The 26,510-nt window shown below is 46.2% G+C and overlaps 1 protein-coding gene and 1 long non-coding RNA gene across 7 annotated transcripts in view; one reads left to right on the plus strand and one right to left on the minus strand.

The window, feature by feature from the left end:
* Nucleotides 1–2,706: 2,706 nt before the first annotated feature.
* On the minus strand, nt 2,707–17,615 carry LOC142955127 (uncharacterized). 2 transcript variants are annotated; one of them, XR_012955804.1, is made up of 4 exons: nt 17,408–17,615; nt 9,008–9,118; nt 8,552–8,726; nt 2,707–6,767 (listed from the first exon to the last, which is right to left on the minus strand). It is a non-coding gene; the product is annotated as an uncharacterized LOC142955127 (long non-coding RNA). The 2 variants fall into 2 exon arrangements; XR_012955803.1 differs by having other exon boundaries at nt 9,008–17,615.
* The window catches only part of oxr1a (oxidation resistance 1a), a 58,948-nt gene continuing 37,611 nt past the window's right edge, over nt 5,174–26,510 (plus strand). For 2 of the 5 annotated variants that reach the window (XM_076096504.1, XM_076096505.1), the window contains exons 1-2: nt 5,175–5,500; nt 21,266–21,348. In XM_076096504.1, coding sequence (XP_075952619.1) covers nt 5,341–5,500; nt 21,266–21,348 — 243 coding nt within the window. In that variant the 5' untranslated portion in view covers nt 5,175–5,340. Of the gene's footprint in view, nt 5,747–13,321; nt 13,380–21,265; nt 21,349–26,510 lie in introns of all 5 variants that reach the window. The other 3 variants (XM_076096506.1, XM_076096507.1, XM_076096508.1) reach the window with 3 other exon arrangements.

Raw genomic sequence — 26,510 nt, forward strand, 5'->3', positions numbered from 1 at the left:
TTTTAATAAATTGCCCCCTATGAAGAGAGCACCGGTGCATGTCTGATGCATGTCCCTTCTTCCCTCGCCCCCTCTCTTCCTTTCTCATCCACCACCTCCTGTTTTTCCTCCCGCCTTTCCTCTTTTCCCTCTTGTTCCCTACATTAACATGCATACTTGCTAGGGAGTTAAAAATGAGATGCGTTCATAAAGGGAAGAGGAAGGTGAACGGCTCGAAGGAGAGAGAGCCCTCGGCTCAGCAGACGGATGTGTTCTATCTCCTAAGCCGGCGGTCATCATTCGTCGGGGCCACCCAGCCTCTTGGGGGTCGGCCTCAGACGGCGCAGATGGAGGATAGATGACCGTGAGCGGGGGCAGGGGAAGTGGCAGTGAAAGATAGCCCGCTCTGACGCCACCGGTCATCCATCACAACACAGCCACCCTGTAGAAGTGTCCTGAGAGAGAAGCCCGGGCAACAGCAGCGGGGTTGAATTGATGCGGCGGGTCAGAGTCGGACCGAACGGCACAACACCTCGGTCACCATGTTTTCCGTCTCTTGCGGAGCCTTGACATGAAGGCTCACTTCCGTCATGTACTAACTGGGTTTGGAGACTTCTTCATGAAGCGAGCTCATTCGCTATTTATTCCATTTCACACACAAAGCTCCCGTAGCAGCAAAAGATCACCGTTTGAGATGATGTATGTCGCTCCTTAGGTCACAGATCTGACACGGAGTGAAGGAAAACTCTCGGCCAGGCTTTCCTGGGTTAGTTGCTTAGGTCCAATGTTTCTTCTCATCTAACGGTAATGTTGTGGTAGACGTGCGAGTACTGTTGTGAGCTAAATGCTAGTTCCAACCGTGGGTCTTGTGTGTTTGACACAATATCCTTGTCCCTGTAGCACCTTGCTAGGTTGCAGCATGTAATCAATGACTGATATGACACACAAGAAAGACAAAAGTGCTAATAAACAACATATTATTACTGCTTTTTTAACTGTTGTTGCGCAGAGCAGCCATCTTGGATTTTGAGATCGGGTCTGTGTGGTTCCTCCAACTTTAAGAGTCGGAAATCCGACTTCAGGCGGCGTTGCAGGTGAAATCTTCGGTTTCCGAACTTCCCAGTTCAAATGGACCGCAGCATTAATATCAATCTTGACATCTCGACTCCATAATTGTTGTACTCCTTCGCTTGTAGCTCACACGACCTGCCAGATATGTTGAAGGCTCGGTTGTGTACAGCATCCCTGACAAACATGTGAGTGACGGCACTCAGACTCGCGTAACCACGGTGTGGAGCTATTAAACGGCCCTATTCCTCCACATGATCCCATGATTCAGCTCGGCGTTGTCTCGGCCTTAACAGGCGCCGCACAACATTTTGATTCACCTTCCCCTCTCATGAATATTGGGGAACCTGCTGGCGGAGTGAAAAGCGTCGACAGCTTCTGAGAGGCGAGGCTTCACTTCCCCCGATGAGAACGCCTTAAGAGAGGTTTGGGATTTTTCTAACAAGGGGCTGTTAAACACCTGTGATTGCTGCCATTGTCTGGACGCCTCAGTCAGATTCCTCCAGCTGTCGTCAGACGTGACACACAGGACAATGCGTGCCGACAATGCGTGCCGGTGAGATGCTCTGAGAAATGCCGCGGTGAGATGCGTCACTTCTGAGAAAAACAACCGTCTCAAGCCACGTGTCTTTTTCCTCCCGCGTCTCGACGAGCCGTCCCAATTACCGCACACTGAGAAAGGCTTGTTTGTGTTTGCCAGCAGGTGCATTTGTGTCGCATGAGTAAACTCCCTGCTGCATTTATGTCACAGTGATTTCCACTGTAAACAGGAAAATGTCTGGGAGAAACGAGCAGATTGTGTGTGTGTGTGTGTGTGTGTGTGTGTGTGTGTGTGTGTGTGTGTGTGTGTGTGTGTGTGTGTGTGTGTGTGTGTGTGTGTGTGTGTGTGTGTGTGTGTGTGTGTGTGTGTGTGTGTGTGTGTACATGCTAATGCAGCCATTCCAGTGCACACATGCTGGTGCTGCAGCTCTGCTTATGTAACCTGGCTTGTGTAGTCCGTCCATCCGTTGACGGTGGTAAAGCGGCAGCTCCCCGGCGGCCTCCGTGTTTGTTGTTCCGTAATGAAAGCGGCCCTTTCTCTGGATTAGGCTGCAGCCTACCTGGCTCTCAAAGGGGAACCGCTGAGATTAACAACTCGCTCCCCGGTGCCCTTCCACCCCCCCCCACCTCCCCCTTGCTCTCAGACGATGACAAAGCCTCACACATAAGACCCTCTTAGGGCTTCTCGCTGGCAGCTGCTGACACCAGGAGGTTTTTATTTGGGTTCTTGTATAACCACACTCCGCCACTTTAAAGTCATTAAACAGAATGGTTCCCTCACTGGTGCGTTACTGCACTCACAAGTGCTGATCTGATCATATTAGAAAACCAATGATAAGCAAGGCGGTATTACAAATTGTGCAAGCACTGTAAACATATGCACAAATTAAACTCGTATAAAACGTGTGTGTATATATATATGTGTGTGTATATGTGTATATATATGTATGTATATATATATATGTGTATATATATGTGTATATATATATATGTGTATATATATGTGTATATATATATATATAAAAAAAATAATGACCCAGCAACCACAAGCAAGCGGGGTAATTTGCACAAAAGGGAAATCAGAAGAACATGCCACCATAATGGATGCGAGTTAACTAATTGGCTTCAAAGTCTCTTTAATCACCTATAAAATACAGAAAACAGACAATACATCAAGCACCCCACCTTAAGTAGAACAAAGTGTTGCATAATTTCCATGCAATGAGGCTCATGTTGTTGGATGAGCGCAGAGGGAATTCTTTCATTTTCCCTCTTTGGTCACACTAAAGCTTAATAAGAGAGTGGAGGACTTCTCCGAGGGGAAAAAGGCCTTCGTGACTCGATTCAGCTTCATGTTTTTTGGTGCACACTACTCTGTCAGCCCATGAGGTCGAGACGCAGAGAGGAGGGGAGCGACGCTACGGATGATTTGATGACCGCTCTGGGCAGCTGTACAACAACACAGTAGATCACGCAGCTACAAGGCCCTGTGGGGGTGGCGCTGGGCCAGTCTGAGACCCGTCTGAATACACTGTCCAAGTGCCAAGTGGACCAGCAGGGGCCTGTGCAAGGTCAGAGAGGAGCAGAGGGCCAAATAAAATCCCCGACTACAAGTTGATCGAGGAGTCTCGTGCATCAGCATCAGAGTTGTTGACAAAAACATTCGAAATGGCAGTTAAAATCAATAAAACTTGAAGATTGTCTTTTACATACATACATACATACATCCTCTAGCTACATAGACCAGTTTGACTTGTTTACATGCTGCAGGTCATAGGTTTCGAGTCGATGCTTTACAATCACAGAACTCATCTTCAACATTCCAAATGCTGATGAGCGGCCAAATAATTTTTAACCAGAATTCAGGGACAATAACTTTGCTGATCAATCATTCGAGACATTGATTAATTAAGGAAGATTCCAAACATTCACTGACTCCAGCTTCTCAGATGAGAGGATTTGCTTGTTTCATATCAGTTTATAAAAATTTTGTAGAATAATTTGGAAACTTTTTTCAAGATCAATTAGTAAAATATACAAACGGATGAATCAATAATGAAAATAGTTGCCCTACTCATTTGCCAAGACTAAAAGTTGCGTTCAGGGTACACCAAAGCAGACTCGAGTTATATCCTTGTGAACAGCAAGCTCGGCAGTAGCAGCCATCCTTACTTTATATAAAACAAAGTAATGAGCTCATTCAACAAATTTTAATTTATATATATATTTATTTATTTTTGCAAGAATTTGATTATGACATGATCTGTATTTTGTGGCAGCTCTTCACCCACACTTTGACTCTCCTCCCTGATTGAGGACACTATAGCATGCATGCACTACCCGATGTAACCAGCAGATGGAGCACATTCAGTATCGAATGCAGCCCTGACTCTGTCTCAAACTGGTTCAATGTACTCGAGCATAACAGCTGCTTCAACCTCAGCCCACCTGCCACAGATTCCAGGAGGAGGAACACAGGCACTCCTGTCAGATTACAACTTGAAAAGAAACGCTCCCCTCTTTGCCTCGTCTGATGGTGGATGAGAGAACAAGTGTAACCCCCCCCCCCCATTTTCATCACCAGCTCATCTGAAGCATTCCAGGATTCCTGACTCCTGTCTCATATGATGTTCTGCCCTAAGATGAATAATGCATCCCCATCTCTTCAGCTCACTACCTGAGCCCGCTGCCCCAATGATTACACCCTGTTCTGGTCTGCCGACTTTTCCACTTTTCCCACACTCGTTTACGCACCTTAAATGCCGCCTCCCTCTCATCCCTGCACCAGAGGAGCAGCCACATCACATGTCACAGGTCTCTGAGCTCCCACCGGGCCCTCTCGAGTGGCATACGGGGCACAGAAGTGTGCTTTGGCCCCGAATACGAAAGTCCCAATTTATTAGAATGTTGTTATGGTGGTAGTCAGATGGACGTCATTCTCTTGGGTGGCATGAAGCCTCACACTTGATGGCTATGAAATGTCCTAGCAGCAGTGTGGAAATGACTGCAGGCTGAGCCGGGTTGCTTTTTTTTAATGCATGTACTACTTAATTTATTTATTTATTTGTAAAGATGTTTTCCCCCGTAAAGTTCATTTTTCATGCCCATGATCTGATTTAAAATAAGATTTAGAAGTTTGCCTCCTATCAGCACTAAATCTGCAACTCATTATTCTTTCCAAATCACATAGAGGCCAAACGAAATAGCCCTGGGCCTGTAAGGGAATGTAGCATTTGACTTTAATAATAATTAATAGTAGTTTTAATATAATATTTGCCTAGTGAAATTGTTGCCTTCCAAATACTGGGCTGCATAATGAAATTAGGATATTATTAAACTCCTGTCCTGACCACTTTTTCTTCTTCTGGTCTTTACTGAAAAACGTTTATTTTAAACGTAAACTGAGATCCTCTGCAACATTACCAACGGAGGTATTTTCACGAATTCGACGAATTTTCTTAACTAAATTATTCTCCCTATAGTTTAAGGGTTGAATCAATAGAGCAGTTTGGTGCTGTTGCGCAGCTTGACTCCACCAGGGGCAAAAAAAAAAAGTTTGCGCTTGTTGGCGCGTTTCAAATAGTTCCTGTTTTGGAATGTTCAGAGTGTTTGGAGGCTTGTCACTCCGCGACTCTGAGCCTGTGACTTTTTGACAACGCCGCGTTTCGTGCAATGACAAGCGGGCTGTCTAACTCTTTGGACCGCTTTGTTCTCAGCTAACCTGGCTAGTACCGTACCAGTAACGTTAGCATTATGGAGTTCATATATTCTATCACGGGCAGCGGAGCTGTCAGAGTTGTCAGGGACGCAATCTCTCAGAGAATGTGGCCTGGACCCGGACAGGAGACCGTGGAGACTCACCAGCACCATGTCGGAACCACGCACGACCGCAACACCCGCAACTCCAATACAGGTTAGTCGAATAGTCGGTCCCGTTAGCTGTAAAGGAGACTTAAAGAGACGCCGCCAACTTTCCAGAGAAGACGAACCTCCAACGCATGCTTTCCTCCGGGGCGTAGTGCCAAATCCCCTTTACAAATCGTGCAGTTGAACGTTTCCTCGTTCCTTGGATACTTTCCCTACCCGGTAGAACAAATGTTAGCATGTAGACGTGCATGTTAAACATCATCCTTCAATTCGGCGACGTTCTATCCATGAGGTAACTATTCCAATATATTTTTAACTTTTATCGGTAGTTTCTGCAGTCCTGTCACTCACCCACGCTGTGTTTTGACACTGAACGCACCAGCGTCCATGCAGAAGATGAGTTTGTTGCAATACAGCTGGGCCTATGTTTCGCAATCACACTGCATTCACCAGAATAATTGAACTCGCGCACGACACGAATTGGTAACACGGTAAACCACTCGGTTCTGAACGACGTCTGCGACCCTCAAACAGATCGTGCTGTTGCCGTCACGAGCAGGAAGCAGCCTTGTCAGCTGGACTGGCACGTTGTTTACCCGGTGTGACGGGGCTTATTGTTAGAAACAGGTAAATAACAACAGCAGAGTTAGATAAAACCCTTTATTGCTGAACTAAAGCTCAAAGCTGAGGGGAATCACGTGGAAGCTCTGTCCGTTTAAGCCCCCCCCCTTTTCTTTTACAGCACATACACCTTAAGATTCATACACGTATGTGTCAGTGTCTGAATATGCATTAGGCAGAGCATGGGCACACAACGCTTGCTGTTGCACACTTTAGGGAAGACTTCCTGGACAATGTGTTGTAGGACTGAGGGTCCTAATGCTTGCTTTCCTGTTTATGAACTGATGTGAACTCATATAATCATCTAAGTTCCTGTCCTCCGTATGTTGCTTGTCCAGTTTGTTGCGAGGACACACTGCCTGTAACAACTGAGGCATTCCAAATATTTCAGATCAGCAGGCAGCGGGTGCTGAAAACCATCCAGTCAGGGAGCGAACAAGCATGTCCTCAAGGCTTTTCACATCGGGGAGTATCTCCATGTTAATGAAGATTGCCCCCCACCCACCCCCCTCTTTTCTGCTTTGCCTCTCGCACATCATTTATTATGAAACCCATCAGTGTCTTCTCTGACTTTGAATTAAAAGCTGAGGAATGTAGCGTTGTTGAAATGAAAAGCAGAGACGGGGATCCGAGCTCCGTGGAAATATCACACGGAAGGCTTTGTGCAATTAGTTGCCATCAATCGGTTTGCTCTGGAAAAAACAAAACACAGAAAGTTGCCATGTGAGGTTGTGCTCTGGTTTTAATGTCCAGGGGTCTGCGGCTCACGCAGAGTCATCGGCCTCTGGAGCTCGATGGCGGGCAGGTTAATTGATGGATCTAATTAGGACACAGATTAATCAGATGCCTGCTCTGCTGCTCTTGAAACGCCACGGATGGCAGTCGGGTTCATTTGCAGCCTCTCTCTCTGTGGACCGAAGGGGGCGGCTTGTGTCTGCAGGGTACCGCCCCGCTCATAGGGGTGGGGGACGGGGGACAGAATGAGACCAGCTAGTCGTGGAGTCAGGTAGCGGAAGTGAGAGGATGACGTTGGAGACGAGGGCGGCCATGGAGGTAGTGAGTGAAGCGCGCACTGTTGGACAGGCTGAGCACGGATAAAGGGCCCAGTCCCACTGTCCACAGTGAACCTCTAAAGCAATGGACATTAACGCGGCCCCCTGAGAGTAAATGTCTGGATTCCAAATGCTGTCTTAGGACAGAACAGTACCTGAGCCAGAGGCATTCCTGAGGCCAATAGCGTGCAAGGCTCATATGCACTTTCATAAAAAAGGCTTCGTTGCTCACTGTCCTAAAATAAAGTCTGTATTAATAGTAATGTGTTTGCCAGAGAAAATCAAAGAGATCCTTCGCATCTGGGGCCGTATTCATAAAGCCTCCTCTTACAAAGAGTTGCTGCTGGTGACGAAATTCTTGGAATTATCACGATTTGTAAGAAGTTTCCCCTCCCAGTTAGGAGCGGATCCTGATCAAGATGAAAGTGATTCACAAAGCCCTTAAGAGAGCTCCTAAGGTCAACAGCGTTAGGAGTGAGGACTTCTACAACTTATTCAACAGATGTTCATTACATGAATTAGTATTCATAATTACACCATGTCTGAATAGAGACAAAATTCTATGATCGATTTCACTGTCCAGTCCTTGCCTACTATCGCTAAGAGTGCAAGTCTCGGTCCCTTCCTTTCTCAGAGTTGCTCTAAAAAGTTTCCTAAATCCCTCCTCAGCAAGGCCTCCTTGCTCGTAGTTTTTCAGCTTTTTTTCTGAGAGTCTTCTCAGAATTGTTGTGCATACGGCCCCCGGTGTCTTAAGACGGGGCTTATGATCTCCCCCCCTCTAGCCGACCACTTGCTATCACATGACCGCATTCGTCTGCTGAATCGAGCCCTAGCAACTGGACCTTTTTGAGCTTAGATTACTGTGTCAGTGATGTTGTTTGATTAGAAGAGATGGAGAACTCAAACAGGATCCCGCCCTCATAGAAAGAAGTATCTGCTTGTGAACTCTCGGTCGCCAGCCGCTGTGTAAGACTTTTTAATATCGGTCATCTTCAGTTGTGGCATCAGAATATCAGAAGCTTTCGTGTAATTACTTAAAGCCAAGCTGCTTTTAAAGTTTGCATAAACGGCTCAAAAAGTGTGTGAGGGAGCCTTCAGGCCCGTTCTGATTTCACAGTGGAACAGTCCCGAGGTTTTGCAGGTTTAACGGGAATGCGTGTCAGAGTTCACAAGGGTGGCCGGTGGGAATGGGAGGTTGTTGCTCTTTCTGGACGGACGGGTAGAAAAGAAACAGTTTCAGCTGTTTGGACAAGTCACACATGCAACTTGAGGAGTGTTTTCATGCAGAATAGTGTCTTGAAGGTTGTTCCGTGTTTAGCTGGCAGATCCAGTAGCGACTGAGATGGATAGCCTTGCAAAGACTCCTGCAGGCTTACCTTCGAGGAGGACAAAAGTGTAGACATAATGGAGAGATTAAAATGTACCGCTAAGAGATTTAAGGTATCTGCTGTAGACACAGCACTGGCAGCCCTGCAGGCATCGAGGCGCATGTTACAGCGCAGCATGCTGCTGCAGATCATCGGGACCCGGCAGTAGTCAGCATCTTAGGACTCTTCCTCTGGTGGGAGCAATAGATACAATAGTGTGGATGCTTCCAGTCTGTGGAGAAAATACAAAGACAGGATACTCTGAAAAGGTGGGGCTGGACGAATATGAATGTGACGTTTGATTCGAAAAATAAAATGGCAAAATGGAGACGGAAGACTTTTCTGAGAGTGCACTTTAATATCAATTTCTCCTTTTTTTTAAATGGAAGAAAAAGAATCTTCCCACTTCATCGATATTGAACTAAAATGTGCAAAGTCACAGCTTTGTCTAATCATTGAGCAGTATATTACAGATCAGATGTCTCGGCGGCCTTAAGGACAGTGATACCAAACCTGTTTGACTTGCGACATAGCAATGTCCACCATCAGTGGTCACATGTTACATGTTGATGTGGGTTGAGACCAAATCACCAAAAAGTGATTATTTGGGTCCTTTTTAGAGACCTACAGAGGGAGAAATCCAGAAATGAACAAGAAGAAACCAGATTTAGAGAAGCTTCTGAGATACTTATGTCGCGGCCCCCATCTTTGGAACCACGTGGACCTCTAGGAGGCCCGGCTGGAGAAGACCTGGAGCAATAGTTGCTATTAAACTAGACTAGAAGAAAGGTGGAGTCTTTAAGCTGACTCCGGCGTCAGTTTAAAGGGATAGTCTGGATTATTTGAAGTGAGCTTGTATGAGGTACTTATCCATGCTGAGTGTATTACCTACAGGAGACGGCGGTCGGCTCGCCCCCAGTTTGGAGGCAATATACGGACGATGAATGAGTATCTCATATAACCCCCCTTCAGAAAAATCCAAACTACCCTTTTAACTTTTGACACACTGCTGCAGGTAAATGGCCATAAAATCACATTAACAGAACCCCAGCCCATGTATTAACGGCAGGTGATTCACCGGTGCCACGCTTGTCCTCCCGACATTGAACTCCTCTCTGCCCTCTCCTGCAATCTGCTGATGCTCCCAGCGCTGTAATAGGTGATTTTAATCACCTTAATTTCCAAAAAGTCCTCGAGCCGCTGGCACCAGCGTGTCACTCGTTCTGCATGCCGTATAATGAGACAGTCCCGGGATCTGTTACGGCTCCGTCAAGGGGACTTAAGTCGCCCGTCGGACCACAGCGCTGTACACCTCTTAGAGGACTGTGCTCTAGTTTGACGGCCCACTGACTTTTCAAGGGACGCTTTGTCCACACAAACTGCTCTGTGTTTCAAGAGCCAGCAGTACCAATAACCGTACCGACACTGTGCCTTTCTCCAAGGAGTTTGTCACCAAAATGAGGACAGGACGATGCATCTGCTGGGAGGAAAACTAGAAAGGACGTGAGTTAATAAAATATAAAAAGACTTTGCCTGCTAGCAACATATTCAGGTCCGTTTGACGAGGAACAACAACAACAACAACATACCAGCAAGAAGGGGAACAACATCACAGTACAGTGCAAGTTATGCCTTCAAGCTGTGACAATGCTGTCATCATCCGATAAGAGTGTCGGCAAGGCAGAACGGAGCCAGACGAGAAGATTGTTGTGAGGACAACTAGTGCCGTTCTCCATTGTCCCGGTCAGCTGAGTGTTCTGTAGAGGAGAAGGCCTCAGCTTCACTCGAGCCACTGAGGTTGAGCTGCTTAGGTCAAACATTAGGCTAAATGACGTCTGTGTCGATCATTTGTTTGGTAATGCTATTCTTTTAGTGCATTTAGGTCTGGTCAGCTTTGGTTGTTTTATATTGGGAGCAGGGTTAATAATCTTAGTTTGTATAACTCATACTTTAAACTAGACTATTCTGATTTCTTTGAGCCTGAAGTCGTGATGCACCAGTTTATGTGGTCATCAGGGAGGATTGTGTTTCTCCCAAGTGGAAAAGGTGAAATTGAAGGTGAAATAACATTGTCACAAATAAATACTAAATACCAGTGTGCTTTAACTAATCTCTAGTATGTGGATTTTAAATATTGGTTCATGTTGAGGCATTTTGCCAATAATTAGTTACAAGTGGGTCTGACCTACTTTTAAAGCAGCCTGGTCTCACTCCCACTTCAACTATCTCCACTGTAAATCCATCCGCTTCATAACTAGACGCTCAGAGCAGTGGAGGTAGTACTAAGACGTGATATTGTTCCGTCCGTAGCTTAAGTTAAGCACCGAGCAGTGTTAACTACGTGTTAAAATGTTGACCGTGTCACAACATTCCCCACGCATGAACCTTCTGCGTCAAGACACTTGGCCAGTGTCCTGCAGAGTTATTGCTAAAACGACAGCCGGCTCACTGGCCTTCGAAGAGGTCAGCGGTCGTCCTTATCTGAATGTTTATAGAGGCACTCCTCCAACTGGTTTGTTCTCACCTCGTGGTTTAAAGGTGTGGTTCAGCTCACCCCCACCCGTGCTCTCAGGGAAAGGAGACAACTGAGTTTATGATTTATCTTTTTTTATTTTTTTTTTAGCTCCTCTCCTTCTAAGCGTGCTGTATTGTTATGGATGAACATTTTCCACTAAAGCAGTTTGTAAGACGAGTTTAGTTTTATTGCTAAGGAGAGAGACGGTTCATCATGTTGTCAAGTCTCACCGTGTGTGTGATAGTTAGTCATGCGGATGGATTTAAGCAGACGCTGTCTTCTCTTCTCTTTTTTCTCCTGTCTGGGTAAATGGAAAGCTCTGTGTCGGTGGTACAGCCTCTGTTTCTAGTCGGCCATCACAGACTGAGGTTAGACAAGAGGAGCACTTTCAGGAGCATTTTCTAACTCCCCCTGCTTATTGCCTTTTATGTGATATAGTAGTGGGACATGTTTTTCAGTGCAAAGTAGCAATACTGTAATATAAAAGTATTCATTTACATTAAAAGTCCTGCATTCACAATGTTACTGTATGAGGTATAAATTAAGTATTATCGGTAACATGCACTTGCGTATGTAAAGGATATGTTCTCATGCGAGAGTGACTCATTTCTCTGATCTCACTGTGCTGCGTCTTAAGGGAAGGGGACTAAGACACTAGAAGAGGACACAATTGAAGGAAGCAAGGAGACAATTCAGACAAATAGGAATCATCCCAGAATGTGGCCCCTGAAGCCGCTGTTCAGAAAAAGTGAATGCACCTAGTGTTAGTCACAGATATGAATGTAACTGTTATTATTTACAAAGTCTATATTCTATGTCTATTCCCCCAGTGTCCCCTTGTATAGTCCCTGTACCTGCATTTGGCCTCTGCTGGATTCATATCTTGACTCCTGAACAGGACCCTTTGCTTTAGGCTCAATAAAAAGAGATCTGATAATGCAGAGTTTGTGTTTCTCAAAGCTGAGCTCACCACTTCTCCCGCTATTGATTGGAGCTGTAACCTGAAAGGTTATTCTTGCTGCCCGAGATGCAAAGAGCCAGGGCTCCGAAAGGGCGATGCGGGCCGATAAAGATGCGCCGTTGCATCACAAAGGTTGGACGACACATGTGGGCTCATACAGTGCTCCGTTTTCTTCCAACTGCTTTCTACCGTGAGATCCCTCTTGAGGCAATCCGAAGATTATTTATCAACATGATCAGCTGAGTCTCAGCGGTGCGTTGCTGTCACGGTAAAGATGAATCACAGTGTGTTTGTTGCGGAAGCTACAGAAAGTGTACATTATGTGTGTGTATCATCGCCATCGACCCAGCCAATGCAGATCTAGACTTCAGCAATACCATTCATCACCCCCCCAACACACCAACACACACCCTCCCACCGCAAGTTTGACTAGCAAAGAAATATTGCTCAAAGTGCAATAACCTTAACGCCAAAGGTTGGAGGGATCCCAGTGTGATTAGTGGGCCCGGGAGTCTGAATGCATGTGACAGCAGAGAGGAGGATGATGGGAGGTCTGGAGCTTAAGCAAGGCCTCCTGCTTTCAGCTGCATGAACCGCAGATCAAAGTGCTTTCACTGAGCGTTGGTGAGAAACTAACTGTGCATGATGGTATGAAGGATGTTGTTTCATCGATGTGAATATACACTGCGTAAGGCAGCAACTGACAGTTGTTGCCATAGTCCCTTAATCTGTCCTGTTTATTCTATTCAAAAATAATAGTTCAGTCACATCACAGGGCAGATGCACAAATTATTTTCCACTTTCGTTAACATTGCGAGATAGGGCATGGCCTTGGCGGAGGTCTGCTTTCACAGGGTGCCCTTCTAGTTAATTAATACTTCAGTCTGGTTATGGTTAACATATCTGTATTATTACACTGAGGCAGCCTACGGTCATGATCAGCCGGAGCACGTTTTAGCAGCCTGGGGCGGCTCTTTGTAAATGTTTTGCGCTGCATTTGCATTGCTGAACACCTCGCGTTGTACGTTAAAAATAAATTAACTCCGAGCAGATAAGCGCCCAGCCACATTAGCATTTTGTCTAATTGTGGTGACTTTTTGCTGGATAGCTGGAGCTATATGAAGTTTTCATTCATTGGAACTGTAGCTTCTGTTAACTATTTGGTAGCGTACAGTTCATGGTTTGTGTTCAGCTAACATTAGCACTTCCTTGATTGCCCAGCATCAATAAATCCAAAAAGATCGATCTGTTCAGGAGACAATAAGGCGGTTCTGCGATGCGCCTCACAGTTTCCACCTGCAAAGCTCGCTCTGTCTGATCACAGCCCAAGTGCTTCTCCTTTTTCTTTCAGAACTCTCCGATTTGGATCAATGCAACAAGCTGTAACTGCTGGTGTATCCTGCAGACAGGTTTACCACTCTTTATTTTTTTTGAACACCCCCCCCCTTTTCCCTTTAAGTCTGCACCAGGTTCGTCACTATGGAAACAATCACTTACACGTGTCGTCAGAATATTAATTGAAATGAGCGTGCGTCAGCGTCGACGCGCCTTCTGTCCGGACCGGCGTCTGGCTTTTACAGTCGAAGAGTGAGGAAAGAGAATCGGCCCGCGGTGTAAGGAATTTAAGCCACATTACCAGCGACACAACGGGAGTGTGACCAGCCGACACGGGGAGAGTGTTAATGAGAGGACCGGGCACATCCAGTGCCTCCTGTTCTAGCGTGGACACACACATACACATACACACACACACACACACACACACACACACACACACACACACACACACACACACACAGAGAAACAGAAAAGTGCAGTTCAGCAAAGTTTCCCATAAAAGATGAGTGGTGTATAGGCTGGTCCGTGGAGGCTGGCGGTGTGATATAGAGCTGAGTAGTATGGAGCGTGTTGGCACCAGGATGTTGCCCGTCACACTGTGTTCTCTGTGTTTAAGTTGTAACACTGTATATTCATCACAATGGAGCGACCACAGCTTATGCTAGAACTATACCGGAGTTACACGGCAATAATGGACCGTTTCTTGATACAGTGGCGTCGGCGCGTCTCCTCTACTCTGTGACATTCATAAGTCTTCCGAGACAATGGGGGCTGTTGATTAAGAAAGCTGACATTTGCGGTTGTTGGTATGATGCATTGCCTTTATCCTCCTGCAACTTACAATAAGGGAAGTAATTAGAGGATCCATGAGTGAAATTACTTTCCCGCAGCTTCGTAGGACCGGTACAACTTGTGTATTTCTTCTCCAGGTGGCCCCCACTCCTGTAGCAGTAAATCTTTCTCCGTTTTCTTTTTAAAAATGCTCTTTTTTTATTTGTCTTAGTTATTGACGGTATAAATAAGATAATCTAAATGCATGTTACACATGTCGTTAAATGAAGAATGTGTGTGTCTGCAGCCCAACAAACGGCGCACACTCTGTAACACCCACACACCAGTAAGGCTCTCTACACACACACACACACACACACACACCGTCCGTGAACTTGGCCTCTCGGCTCTCTCAATCATTTGCTTATTGCGGTATATATGATAAGGTACTGTTAGCTCGCGATGCATAATACATGACTTCCTTTTTTTGCGCATGAGAGAGAGAGGCCCGTGGAACTCGCAGCTCTCCCCCTCGCTGTAATAAAGTTGTCATGTCCACCTAACGACTTGGTGTTGAGATAACCGCACCGCCAGCTTAGCTTTAACTTTGTCACTGTGCGACAGTCAGCACTTTTCACTCCTGTTTTATTTGAGTAAGCATTCCACTGCATATACTGACTGATCACAGTCTCTCTTCACAGACTCTTGACTTCCAGTCAGAAGTAGCGACTCTCCATCCGTCCCCTCTCAGCCCACCTCTGTGTCCTACATGTCGGGATAAGAGCATTCACTGTGTTTTGGGTTGTCCGCCCGTCCGGTCCATTCTCTTGAACTGATTTAGAATCTGGTGGTCAAAGGTCACTGTGACTTTACCACAACTCAAGAATTAATTTGCTAATTATGACAATTTTACACAAATGATGACGTGATGACATTTTGGACGGACACGGATGTAAACTGGTTGGGGGAGGCATACAACCGCGAGGCTGTAACTCTAGTTTGTAACCATGTTGACCCTGCTAAACTTTCAGACACTCAACGTTGAGGTATATTGCCACAGGTGTCTGCGTCTCAAGCCAGAAAAGCGAATTGCAAAGCAATGTTGGTTTGTGTTGCGAAACAGCCTCCTTATCTCTTTACCTGACATTCATATTGGATACCAGGTACAACTAGCTAGCAAGTCAGTTCTGTTTTGGGTGGAGGTCTGCACTCTACGAGAGCCCTTGCAGTTAGTCTAGTGTGTTAGTATGCTAAAATATGCTAAGATGCTGAACACTTGCATGTTATTGAGCATCTTAGCATGCTGATATTAGCATTTAGCTCAAAGCTCCGTTGTGCCCAAGTACAGCCTCATAGAGCTGCTAGCGTGACTCATGTTCTCTATCACAATATATATATATATGTAATTTTTAGTGCTGGGCAAGTTAACGCGTTAATTTCGCGTTAACGCATTCATTAATTAACGCCGACAATTATTTTATCGCGCGTTAACGCATTTATTAAAATTTATTATAATATATATATTTTTTTATTTTTTTTTATTGAAAGACAAGAGACAATACATATACATAACAACAAGAGGATGACAAGAACAGTGAGATAAAAGCCAGCAAACATCCTATAGTCAGTAATGTTAGTGCACCTATATGCTGAAATTCACGGTAAACGCATTTAAACGGCACAGATCGGGAGCAAGCGAAGGACTTTGAAAGTTAGCGGAAAGATTAACGTGAGACAACATCCGGTTTCTTCAGACGAACATCCGGTTTTCAGAATAAGATGCCAATAAAGTATGAATTATATTCACATTAAGTATAAAACATGCTACCTGCATCTCGTGAACCAAATGTTATTGCCCTTTTGTTCATATAGCAGTACTTTTAAAATAAAAGTGCGCAATACACTACTTTTGAATTCATTATTGAACTTTGCCATAACAATTTTTTGCGATTAATCGCGATTAAATATTTTAATCGTTGCCCAGCACTAGTAATTTTCCATCCTGCCATCTCTCCTGACGTATATCATTTTATGGATAATTCATTGGGAAGTGGATGAAATGACCAGATAGGTCTCCAATATCAGAAAAATGAAATACCTGACAAATCAAGAGACTTCACTTATATTATACTAACGCAAATATCCAAATCCAAAAAGTTGCCATTTAGCAGTTGCGTTCGTTGATTTTTCAGTAATCAATGGTCATTTTCTGTCCAACGACTAATCGGTACCAAAGTATCTTAGCACTGATATCAACAATAATAATGTTGAACCAACAGCTCTCTGGTAAAGTCTGAACAAACACTCACTATTCTAAGTTTCATTAAACACAAAGTGCCATGCCACTGACTCTCCTCACTCCCTCCCAAACTTTTGAGGAAAGTCTCCAGCTCTCTTTGCTAGTCCTGCACCGGCACCTGTTCAGCGTGGCTGTGGCGCGTTTAGGGGCTTTTTTCTCTCTGAAAAATAACATCTGGGGGAGGAGGGCTCTGTGTAGCCAGCAGGCAGTGAAAACAATTGGCTGCTTGAGGGGCCGTTAGTTGTTGACTCTCCTATTCCCCGCCCGCCTCACTTTGTCATGGCTGTGTACAGAGCGAGGGGAACTATATATATTTGGCAGCCGTGATTCATGCCCAACAGATTGCGCGGGTACAGAACACAGCACGTCTTCAGAGTCAAATACAGCAGCATTTGCATTTAGTGCTAGTCGAAAAATCATTGAGATTCAGTGCCTTCCTTGGCAGATTTATTGAGTGTACAAACTCCCAGAGGTTTACACAGCTTGTGTGTCTTTTCAATGGAGACATGTTTCACTGTGTCTTTAATATTCAATCACTGAGGACATCCATTAATGGCGGCTATGAAAGAGTAGTTTTGTTCTTCCCCAAGCTATTCATAGCGATGTCCTTTCAAGTGCCTTATTATACTTGTTGATTAAGGCATTCTTTCATTGGTGTTTTTGTTGAATGTGAATTTAAGGACAGAGGGAGGAATCTTAGGAAGAGGGCCGCATGTTAATGTAATAGATGTATGCCTTTTGAAGGGCTTTTTAATAACCAAATTCAATATTTTCATCCGTCCTCAAGAAGCTTTATGTCACTCAGCGGGAGGTTTATCACAGCTTTCATGTCGCAGACCACCGCGTAGACGTATTAAACCACGGAGCCGCAGAGAGGTGCAAGTCAACCCTACAGCAGGACTTTGTAGGGAACGTCCAACCAGGACAAAAACCCCACACTGATGCCTGCTACGCTCCTTTGTGTTGTGGCGGGCCTTGATCTGAACGCAGCCTTTTTCTTTCTACTTAAGTTACTCAGACGGGCATTACTTCTCGTGACTGTTTACATCCCAGATCGGTGAGAGGCAGCCTTTGTTTTTTCCTGACGCACAGCCGCTCCCTTCAGCCTCCGAGTGAGTCACACAGCTTCTTCTCCCAGCTGACCCGGTGCAGCTGTAATTCAGCCCATTAACGAGCCAAGTAAAATGTCCTTTATGGGAAACAACAACAGTACAGCGATGCACACCGTGGCAACTGTTGTTTTACTCGGTTGAGCAACAAATTAGATAACGGGCGACCTCGGCTCCCCTGTTTTTTTTCTTCCACCATGCTGCTCGGCACAGATAACTGCCTTTACTTTATCTAGATTGGCATTGGCCACGGGCCCATTTCTTCACGCCTTTCCTCTGCAGCCTCTGCATCTCCATTCTGCCATACTGAGCATGTTACATCATGCTGTCTCAATGCATGACGTGCAACACGTTACCGTTATGGTACAAAAGCAAAGGCCGAGTATCAGGACAGGAAGAAAAAATAAATCAAAGATGAATGATCTGTTTGTATATTGGCAAAATTCCAATGCATCACTGGATGCGGACGGATTGCCTGGAACAAACAGGCTGTGATTTGTGGACTTAAGAGGTAGCTTCCTTCTATACCTACCGACACAGAGGCGTACTCGGAGACAACAGATGCTCCTGGTTTCCTGCGGAGCGGGATGAAACCAGAGCCTCTGTTACTGAAGATGCCCCGGTGCTGGGCTCCTCCGTGTGTCTGGAGAGTAAATAAAATGCCCATTTCTTGCGCCACCGTCCACACCGGAGGTTTAATTTTAGACCAATCGCTGGCTCGCCATGTGCAAACAGCCCTGCAGCTGCTAATGCATATCCGATAGTCTTTTTTTCTCTCTCTGTCCGTCTCGTCACTCCGCCCTTCTCCTCTCGGCCTGTATTATTAGGGAGTCTCCAGCCTGATCTTCTGTTAACCCTGACTGTGCTCAGCCTGCACCAGTTTAGAGCTGAGCAAAAACACTGCACAAGTCTTTGTCGTCTTTGCAATTTCTTGCAGCGAACAAAGTGGATCAACACCTCCGCTGTTTACAAACCAAGTCAGGATACTGCGCGGCCCGACACACTGCAGCGACCCTCAATCAAACAGACACGCAGCGGATTATATTTCATAACAGGGAAGTATGGAATCACAGTCGTGACGTGCCCGCCTCTAAATAGCAACTAAAACGCAATCATCTACAAAATCCACAGCTCCAGTTTCTGTTGTCCCGCTGAAAGTAATCATCCTGCCAAGGTTTTCATTTGGATACTGAATAATTGATTTGGCACACGCCGTTGTGTTTTCTTTCTCGTCACGAATATCCTCACCCGAGGTTTTCATAGTGCTACAGGTTATTAGACGCACCAACCCAGCTGGGAAGTGTTGAGAAAATCAAACATCATAGCAATTCCAAGAGAGTGCCTCAATATTAAATGAAGGGCAAATAATCCGGAAATGACTATTTGGTCAAATTCAAAGATACAAAACGCACCAAAAAACAGTCCGAGCACAGTGGCTCCATGCTGCAGTCGTCCTGAACTAAAAGAACACTAAGCGGACAGCAGCATAATTAGCTATTAATGGATTTTATATAGTTTTTGTTATAGTTCAATAGTTGCTATTAAGTAGCAATATAATCATAGTGTCAGAACAAATGTGAAGTCATAGAAACTAATTCCAAAGATGATTGTTTTTTATGCTTCAAAGATTCATAGAAATATTTGAGACATTTTCACCTCCTGCATTAGAAATAAAACATTCTGCAGTCAACTGCCAGATATTTACACAGAAGATACTTTTTAACCAAATTGATATCTCTAAATTGGATTTAAATTATTTTATTATGGTTATGATATACTACATGATCATAGCTACATGGTGTGTACGACTGCTACGCCCCGAGATAAAAATACTTCACCTTCTGGAATGCTTCAGTCATGTGACTAATGATTGGAGAAACAACCAATCACAGCTGGCAGATATTTCTTCTTTCTTCCGTTAATATTTGTGTATGGTAAACACATGGAGAAGTTAATCGTTTTAATGCAGGGCTACTCAGAGCTTTATAGGATCTGCTCACGGACTATTTTACGTGCTTCACTCTTTACGTCCAACAACGTCCAGTTGAAAGGTCAGCCAAACTGACGCAGATTGACGGTGCTGGAAATTCATTCATCTTTGTTTTGACATTGTTTAGCCAGTGAGGCTAACTACTAAGTTACCGCAACTTCACCACCAGCGTCATCGCAGCGCGCAGCAGTAGCACCTTGGATAAAAGGATGTAAGCGGCTCGACTGCTGTTTTCTACACCTTTTTATGTGAACGGCCCTTTAAAAACCAAGAAAAACTAATCCTTAATAATGATACAATCCAAATCATTGTACTCTCGTTTGACAACATCAACAGTAAATCCATATATTTGCAAAGCATACATTTCATGAACGGCACCAACAGTATCGTATTTACACCTGAGGCAGCTCTGATGTCCCCTCCCCTCTCGCTTTCTGCCAGGCAGTCCCGAGCCCCAGAAATAGCAGCGCTGGTGTATGACTCATCTTTTGAGCTATCGGAGATGCCCGACGAGAACGCCACTAAAAAAGGGACTCATTAGTCATGCGCCACGGCGATGAAAAAAAAAAAAAGACATTCACGGGAAGCATTTGAGGGTCAACGCATGTCCAACAGGAATCCCTTCACCAAAGCTCGGTGACTCCCTCCAATCAGCTCCTTTCTTGGCCCTCACACCCTACACCTCTAATCCACGAGGCCTTGTTCTCAGCCCTAAAGACCAAAGTCGGCCCCCTTTCAAGATCTTCTCCATTCCCAAGAGTCCCCTTCCAGTTTCTTTCATCTCCCCTCCAATCTTTTGCTTCTGTCTTTCATCTGCTTGCTTCAGTGTTTCGTCCACCCTCTCGCCTTCTTCTCCACGGTTTCTCCCAACCTCGCCCAGCCCCCGAAACTTCTTCATGTGCATTCTTCAATCGTCTTCTGTCACCCTTTTTAATTCATCCCGTCCCCCCCAAAGCCATCTCTACCATTCTATATTTATTTTACTCTCTGACTAAAACCTCTTGTTGTCTATCTTCTGCCTCGATTCTCTGAAATCACCCACCCAGGACCTTTTCTTCTGCCCTCTGCCCCTTCCTGTACCTTCTAGTACCTTCTAACCCTTCCATGTCCTTCAGATGGAAATCATGATTATTCCTAATGTTCTTAATGCCTTAACAGCTGGAACTTCAACTTAAACTCTAACCCTCCACCCTCTACCTCAGCAGCCACTTCCCCATGCAACATCCCCCGCATTACCCAACTAACACGCAGCACTGAACCCTCCCTTCTTCCTCCAATTCCCCCTCTGGTTCAGCCCCCAATTTCAGCTTTAGCACCCCCCGCCTCCCGACCGAATCCATCCTCCTCTTCTCCTCTCGGGCTGGCATCCTGAGCGGTGGTGCCCCGATGGAGGTCAGCCCGGTCTCCCTCTGCCGTGAGAGACAACGGGGAGGAAGGCGAGGTGAACCGCTCTCGACGGCCGTCACTGCGCCGTGTGGTGGGTGAGGATGAAGAAGAAGGGAGAGAGAGAGAGAGATGACAGTGGGATAGAGGGAGAGCGAGGGCAGGACGGTAGAAGCAGATAGAGCGCGAGAGAGGGAGAGGGAGGGAGAGAGAGAGAGAGAGAGAGAGGGAGAGGGAGAGAGAAAGTGGTCCGGCGCTCACAGCTCACATCGCTGGCTGGCTGGCTGGCTCGCTCACTGTTGACGAATGAGTTGTCTACCCACGGGGCTGGGAAACGGCAGCTTGTGACAAGCTGGGGAGAGGGGAACATGAATGTAATGCGTACCTTGCCTCGCTTGCTTTCAGATACCGGCCAGAAGAAGACTCCGGAGAAGAAGGATGGGAGGCGCATGTCGTTCCAGCGACCCAAAGGGACCATTGAATATGCTGTGAGTAGTGTGTGAGCAAACTCTGCTCTCTGTGTTTGTCGTTATGTGTTTTTGACGCTTTCCTGCTCCCGTGCTGCTGCTGCTGCTTCTGCTTCTTCTGTGTGTGCGTCTGCTGCTGCTGCTGGTTTCTGTTGCTCCAGTAATGTTCTGTCTGTAGCTGTTGTGTTTGTGTGTTATGAAGGCACCGTGTCCAACCATGCTTGGTAGCTCATTAGCGAGGGGGAGATGCATTTTGTGGATTTTTCCAGTAACACGTGTACCTAATTCTCAGTGTTTACATAAAGGCGGGGTGTGTGTGTGTGCGCGTGCGTGTGTGCACGTGCACAGACGTGCAGGGTAGCTGGTGGCAGGCTTATGGAAACAATGTATCTTCTGTTAGAGAGTCCTTGTGCAGCAGCACAACGCTCAGCTCCATTTTGCATGTTGATGTATAGAAAGGAGAGAGGAATTCTAGCAGCTCTGTGCGTTTTCCTCCAGCTGGATCAGACCAGGACAGACAGGCGGGAGTGCTGGCAGGAAGTGTATTTGTTTTTCCAGCCCGTACTCTGTGCCACGTATCGGCGAGCATTCCACCACAGAGTTCGCTGTGCAAATGACCTTCCAACTGCGTTGTCATTTCTATTGATTTAGCTGTTGTGTAGGAGAAGGGGAGGATGGGGGGGTGAAGCGGTGGAGAGAGAGAGCTCTGGTTCCCTGGCGTGAGCTGAAAATGGAGCCCGTCTCTGCTTTGCCTGGTTGTGTTCTTGAAATGACCCTCAAATCCAGCTGCAGTCGGGCTGCTTTTCCTCGCCTCTCTCTCCGTGGCAACAGCGAGGAGTGGGATCGCCGTGGCTCAGCTCCCGCTGTCTGCCTATCTGCCGAGGGAAGAAAACAGAGGAAGGGAGCAAGGAGAGAGAGGAAAGGAAGGGAGGGACTCTCTTCTCCCAAAGCTCTGGCTCCAGTAGCCACCGTAGTGTTTTGCGGCGATTTCGCCGTCTCCAACACCTCAATAACAGAGAGACCACCGCCCCTCCCCGACCTGTCAGTCATCCAAGACTCGCTGACTGACAAGGCCCTTGTTTATCTCGCTGGGGCTTGAACAACCTAAAGCGCTACAACAGGATATTTGTCAGAGCCAAAGCACTGTGTCATGGCCCTCATATGACCTGATAAGTGCAACAACAAGTCAGCGAGACGGACAGAAATGCTGGTCGGTTAGGAAAACGGGGAGAAATTTACTTTGCAGGGGGAAAAGATTCATATCTCAATCACGCGGCATGCCAACCGTGTTCATGTCACATACACGCACACTAGTTTGCTGCTGGTGTGATGGATGGATCGAGCACTGCCAATGATTGTGTCCTGTAGCCTGACACGCTGCAGCGGCACGTAGCGAGGAGGCTCGGGGCCCCCGAGAGCATTTAAGGCGATACGACCAAGCTACAGAGAGACACATGGGGCGCCACTGTCCCAGTGATTGAGAAGTGGCTTTATCTTAAACTCATCTCCCCAGTGGCCGGCGACGTTTCCTTATTTCGCTTGCCAGCAGATACGTTTTTAATCTATCGCCCGGCGCCCACCGGAAAAAGGAGGGTTTCCTTTTCTACGCCACCTTATCAATACAATCTCCCTCCTCCTCACCCCTCTACCTCACCTTTCAATGTCCCTTTTTTTTTTTTTCGTATTGAGAAATAACCTGAGCAGCTGCAGCCCATCTGCCTAGACACTGATAACGCCAGTCCATTCAGCCAAGTCCAGCCATTGGCTGACCTGCGTCCAATTAAATAAGTGTTTGAAGTCCGTGGGAACAACAGAGATGGATGAGGAGACAGGAAGACGCGGAACAGAGAGAAGCACAGAGGTGAGCCGTCCTCTCAGCCGGTGAAAGTCAAATGAAAGGAAGAGAACGGAGAGAGAGAGTGCGGGCCGCACATATTTATCTCCAGACACACCAGCTTTATCACACCATGGACGTAGATGCTCTAGTTGGGAGGCTATTTTGGATTTTGGCTCCACAGGGTGTCGTGACTTGCAAATAGCTCGGTAGGTTTAAAGGACAGATTCCGGTTTATTAGTGTTTGTTTCGTAGCTTTAGAAACTGATGCCCACCTATTCTAGTGAGGTGCTGGCTCACAGGCGGACCTCAAAAAGGAGAATGGGAGAGCCTCACACTCGTAATTTCAGTTTCCTAGCTTTGGCCATCATTTCTATCGGTTATGAAAACATTGCACTCCCCAAGGTAAGTGTCATTGACCTTTGGACACGGTGGAATCGCTAAAAGGAAAGTAAGAAACGAGAGCAGTCAAATGATCAGACGGGTTGTAAACAGTCACACCCAAATAATTATCCGAGTCACAAGTCCCACGGGGAGAGTGTGTACACAATTCAGGTTGAACCAGGACTTCAGTCTCTTAACTGTAATAGATGTTTACAGCAGACCATTCTGGGAGTAACGCTGTTCACAAGCTACTAAAAAAGCAAGTTAATAAAAATTAGTAGCGATTTTTAAAGAAAACAGCAAGGTTGATAACCAGAGGGGTTTGTTTAAGACCTGTCGGCCCAGGGATTCTGAGACAATGACCATGTGAAGACAACATGCCCAGTTGTTCTCTTGTTGCCCTCTATACTTACCTCAGATACAGGCACACATGCCCCCAAATGATACAGTCTGGTCCTTCTTCTAACCATCAGCAACCATGGCCCAGAACTACAAAGATGACCTCTATGTTGTGATAAACTGGAGTTGTTCTTTATTGTTGAGTCATGTTTATTTTTTGGCCTGACCCTCCCTGCACACATGCTGTTTCAGCGTGTGTGCTCTCAGCTGAACTGGCACAGCGGGGCTCTCATTACGTTCTGTATAATGACACGAGAGAGCAGTTTTTAGGGGGAGCGGCTGTCTGGATTCCAGATTGTAGGCTGCAGTGGAGAGGAGGAGGTTGTCAGCATTCGCCGTGTTGTCATTCTGGCCAGCAACACGATCGGTCAGACAGCCTCATCAGCTGTGTGTGCCCTCGTGGGTTGGAGTTAAACAGTTGTCATGGCTCTGTCATTTGCCCCGAAATGCGTATTCACTATGCGTATTCACTATACAGTATGATCCAGATGTGTCACAGTTTCACCAGATGTGAAGAGGGTCTCTCAGTGTCACCAGTCTGCAGGTGGAATGGATTTCAGCTGGGCTCAGAGGAAGAGCTGTGGGCATTAGAGGACTTGCGAACATTAGATGAGTCAAACGCCGGTTGTGTGCATGCGCGTGCGTGCACGGAAAGACATGCACACATCGGCGGCATTCTTAACTTCGCACCCTCCTGACAATCAGTCACTCTGATTGCATTATTCACCGCTGGGTGGGAGAGGAGATCCCACTGTTTGAGCTCCTTCACAGCTCGCTGTCTGAGAGCAGGAGAACAAGTCAAAGGATGATGGGGGATGATGTGACGGAGAGGTGCGTGGACAGCGCCGTTAAAAGGGACGGAGGAGGGGATGGAGGGGAATGCATGTGGAGAAGACGGAGACAGCTGGATGGGTAGAAGAGAGAGACTAATGCAAGGCTCAGATGTCAGCATCTCACTGTGATGTGAACAATATTTGAACAATCGCTCACGCTCCACCTTCACGTTGGAGCTTGTGATTTGTGGGAAAAGCTGCAGAGATGGAACATTGTTTCAGTTGTCTTTTCATTTTTGAGAATGCATTGCTGGCCGAAGGCGATAAACGTCTTGTCTTATTTCTACACGTTCTGTTAACAAGCGATGTGACTTCTCCAGTCAGGGTTTGAGCCGGAGCGTACCCGCGGGACAATCGTTTACGACACAAAATGTCCCATCGCTACGACCAGTTGTCCCCATAAAGACCAAGGGCAGGATCGGCGCAGTTAGCAGGCTTCCCATTTTTTTATTTTATAAGCTACATAAAGATTTATTTTGTTAGTTAGCCAAGCTACAAAATGACTTGGCTGTTAATTCCACTTTTTAACATATTGATTAGAGCGATGTAAGCTCCCTGATTGGATCATGCTCACATTGGGGTTCGATCAGCCGGACAACATGTCGAGGTGGCCTGGCTGTGAAGAGGCAAGCCGGAGCTGAGTCCTGTTAAGTTACTGATGAGGAACACCCAACATTTCCTGATGAAAGCTGTTGAATGACAAAATAACGAGGAACTTTTATTGTGAATAATTTATAGGAAAATATGTTAAGCACCGAATCAGTGAGATTTAGTGTCTTATCTTCAGCAAAACAAGTCTACCAATAAAGCAGCAACGAGTAAGCAGAGATAATAACCGGAACTTTTATTGTGATGAATTAATGGAAAATGTTTTACAACCAGTGTTTGGTCCGCGACAAATATCCGATCAGTCAGAGTGTACGGACACAGCTGAGTTCCGATCTGGTGCATCTGATAACAAAAGTTGCATTGAAAAAACAAAGTGAGTCAAAGTGACTCACTTTGCTTCCCTCTTTTGTTGGGTTCCCGTGTTTGCGTTGGTAAATCAGTGGAAAGGCCGTCAGAGCCTGAAGCAGGGGATCCGAGCACACACAGAGATCCATCACAGCTTGAGAGTGAGACAGCAAACTTGTTCCATGTCCCCTTGAAAGGGACAGAATGGTGAGTACACCCCCACTCCACCTCCCATGGCCACTCAGACAGGGTCTAAATTTAGGCCTGCAAACCATCAGAAAGGGTGTATTTGCACACAATGCACATGCCATTAGCGTAGTAACGACAAAGTCTCCATGGCAACTGTCATGCCATAGCTGGGCTTCATCCTTCATTATAAAATGAGGAGCGATGGCTGCTTTGATATGGCATTAAGGGGGGATGAAACCGTGCTCTGAGTTTTAGCTCCAGTTTAAATCATTGTGGCGTCTCTTTTTATTCTACTAATCTGAGGAGGTCCCACACCTGTGAATGGTTACCTTTAGTGCATCTTATTTCCGTGGTTGGCCTTTCGCAGTAGCACTCGTGGATTTCCTCTCACGTTCCACACTTGACGTTCCCACCAAGATGCCGGCGGGGCTCTTTAATGGAGCTATTAGTCTTTGGCCGTCCAGCCGACTGCCCTTGTAGAATCTGTGCGTCCTCTCCTGTTCAACAAGGTGACCATTAGCTACACGTCAGTCACTCTCAAGATGGCTGTGACGGTCGGTCTTCCTCTAGCCTTCTGCTAAGAAGGACAG

Source organism: Anarhichas minor, unplaced genomic scaffold (genome assembly GCF_050575085.1).
Source record: "Anarhichas minor isolate MPS153535 unplaced genomic scaffold, ASM5057508v1 ptg000022l, whole genome shotgun sequence".
NCBI classification, from domain to species: domain Eukaryota; kingdom Metazoa; phylum Chordata; class Actinopteri; order Perciformes; family Anarhichadidae; genus Anarhichas; species Anarhichas minor.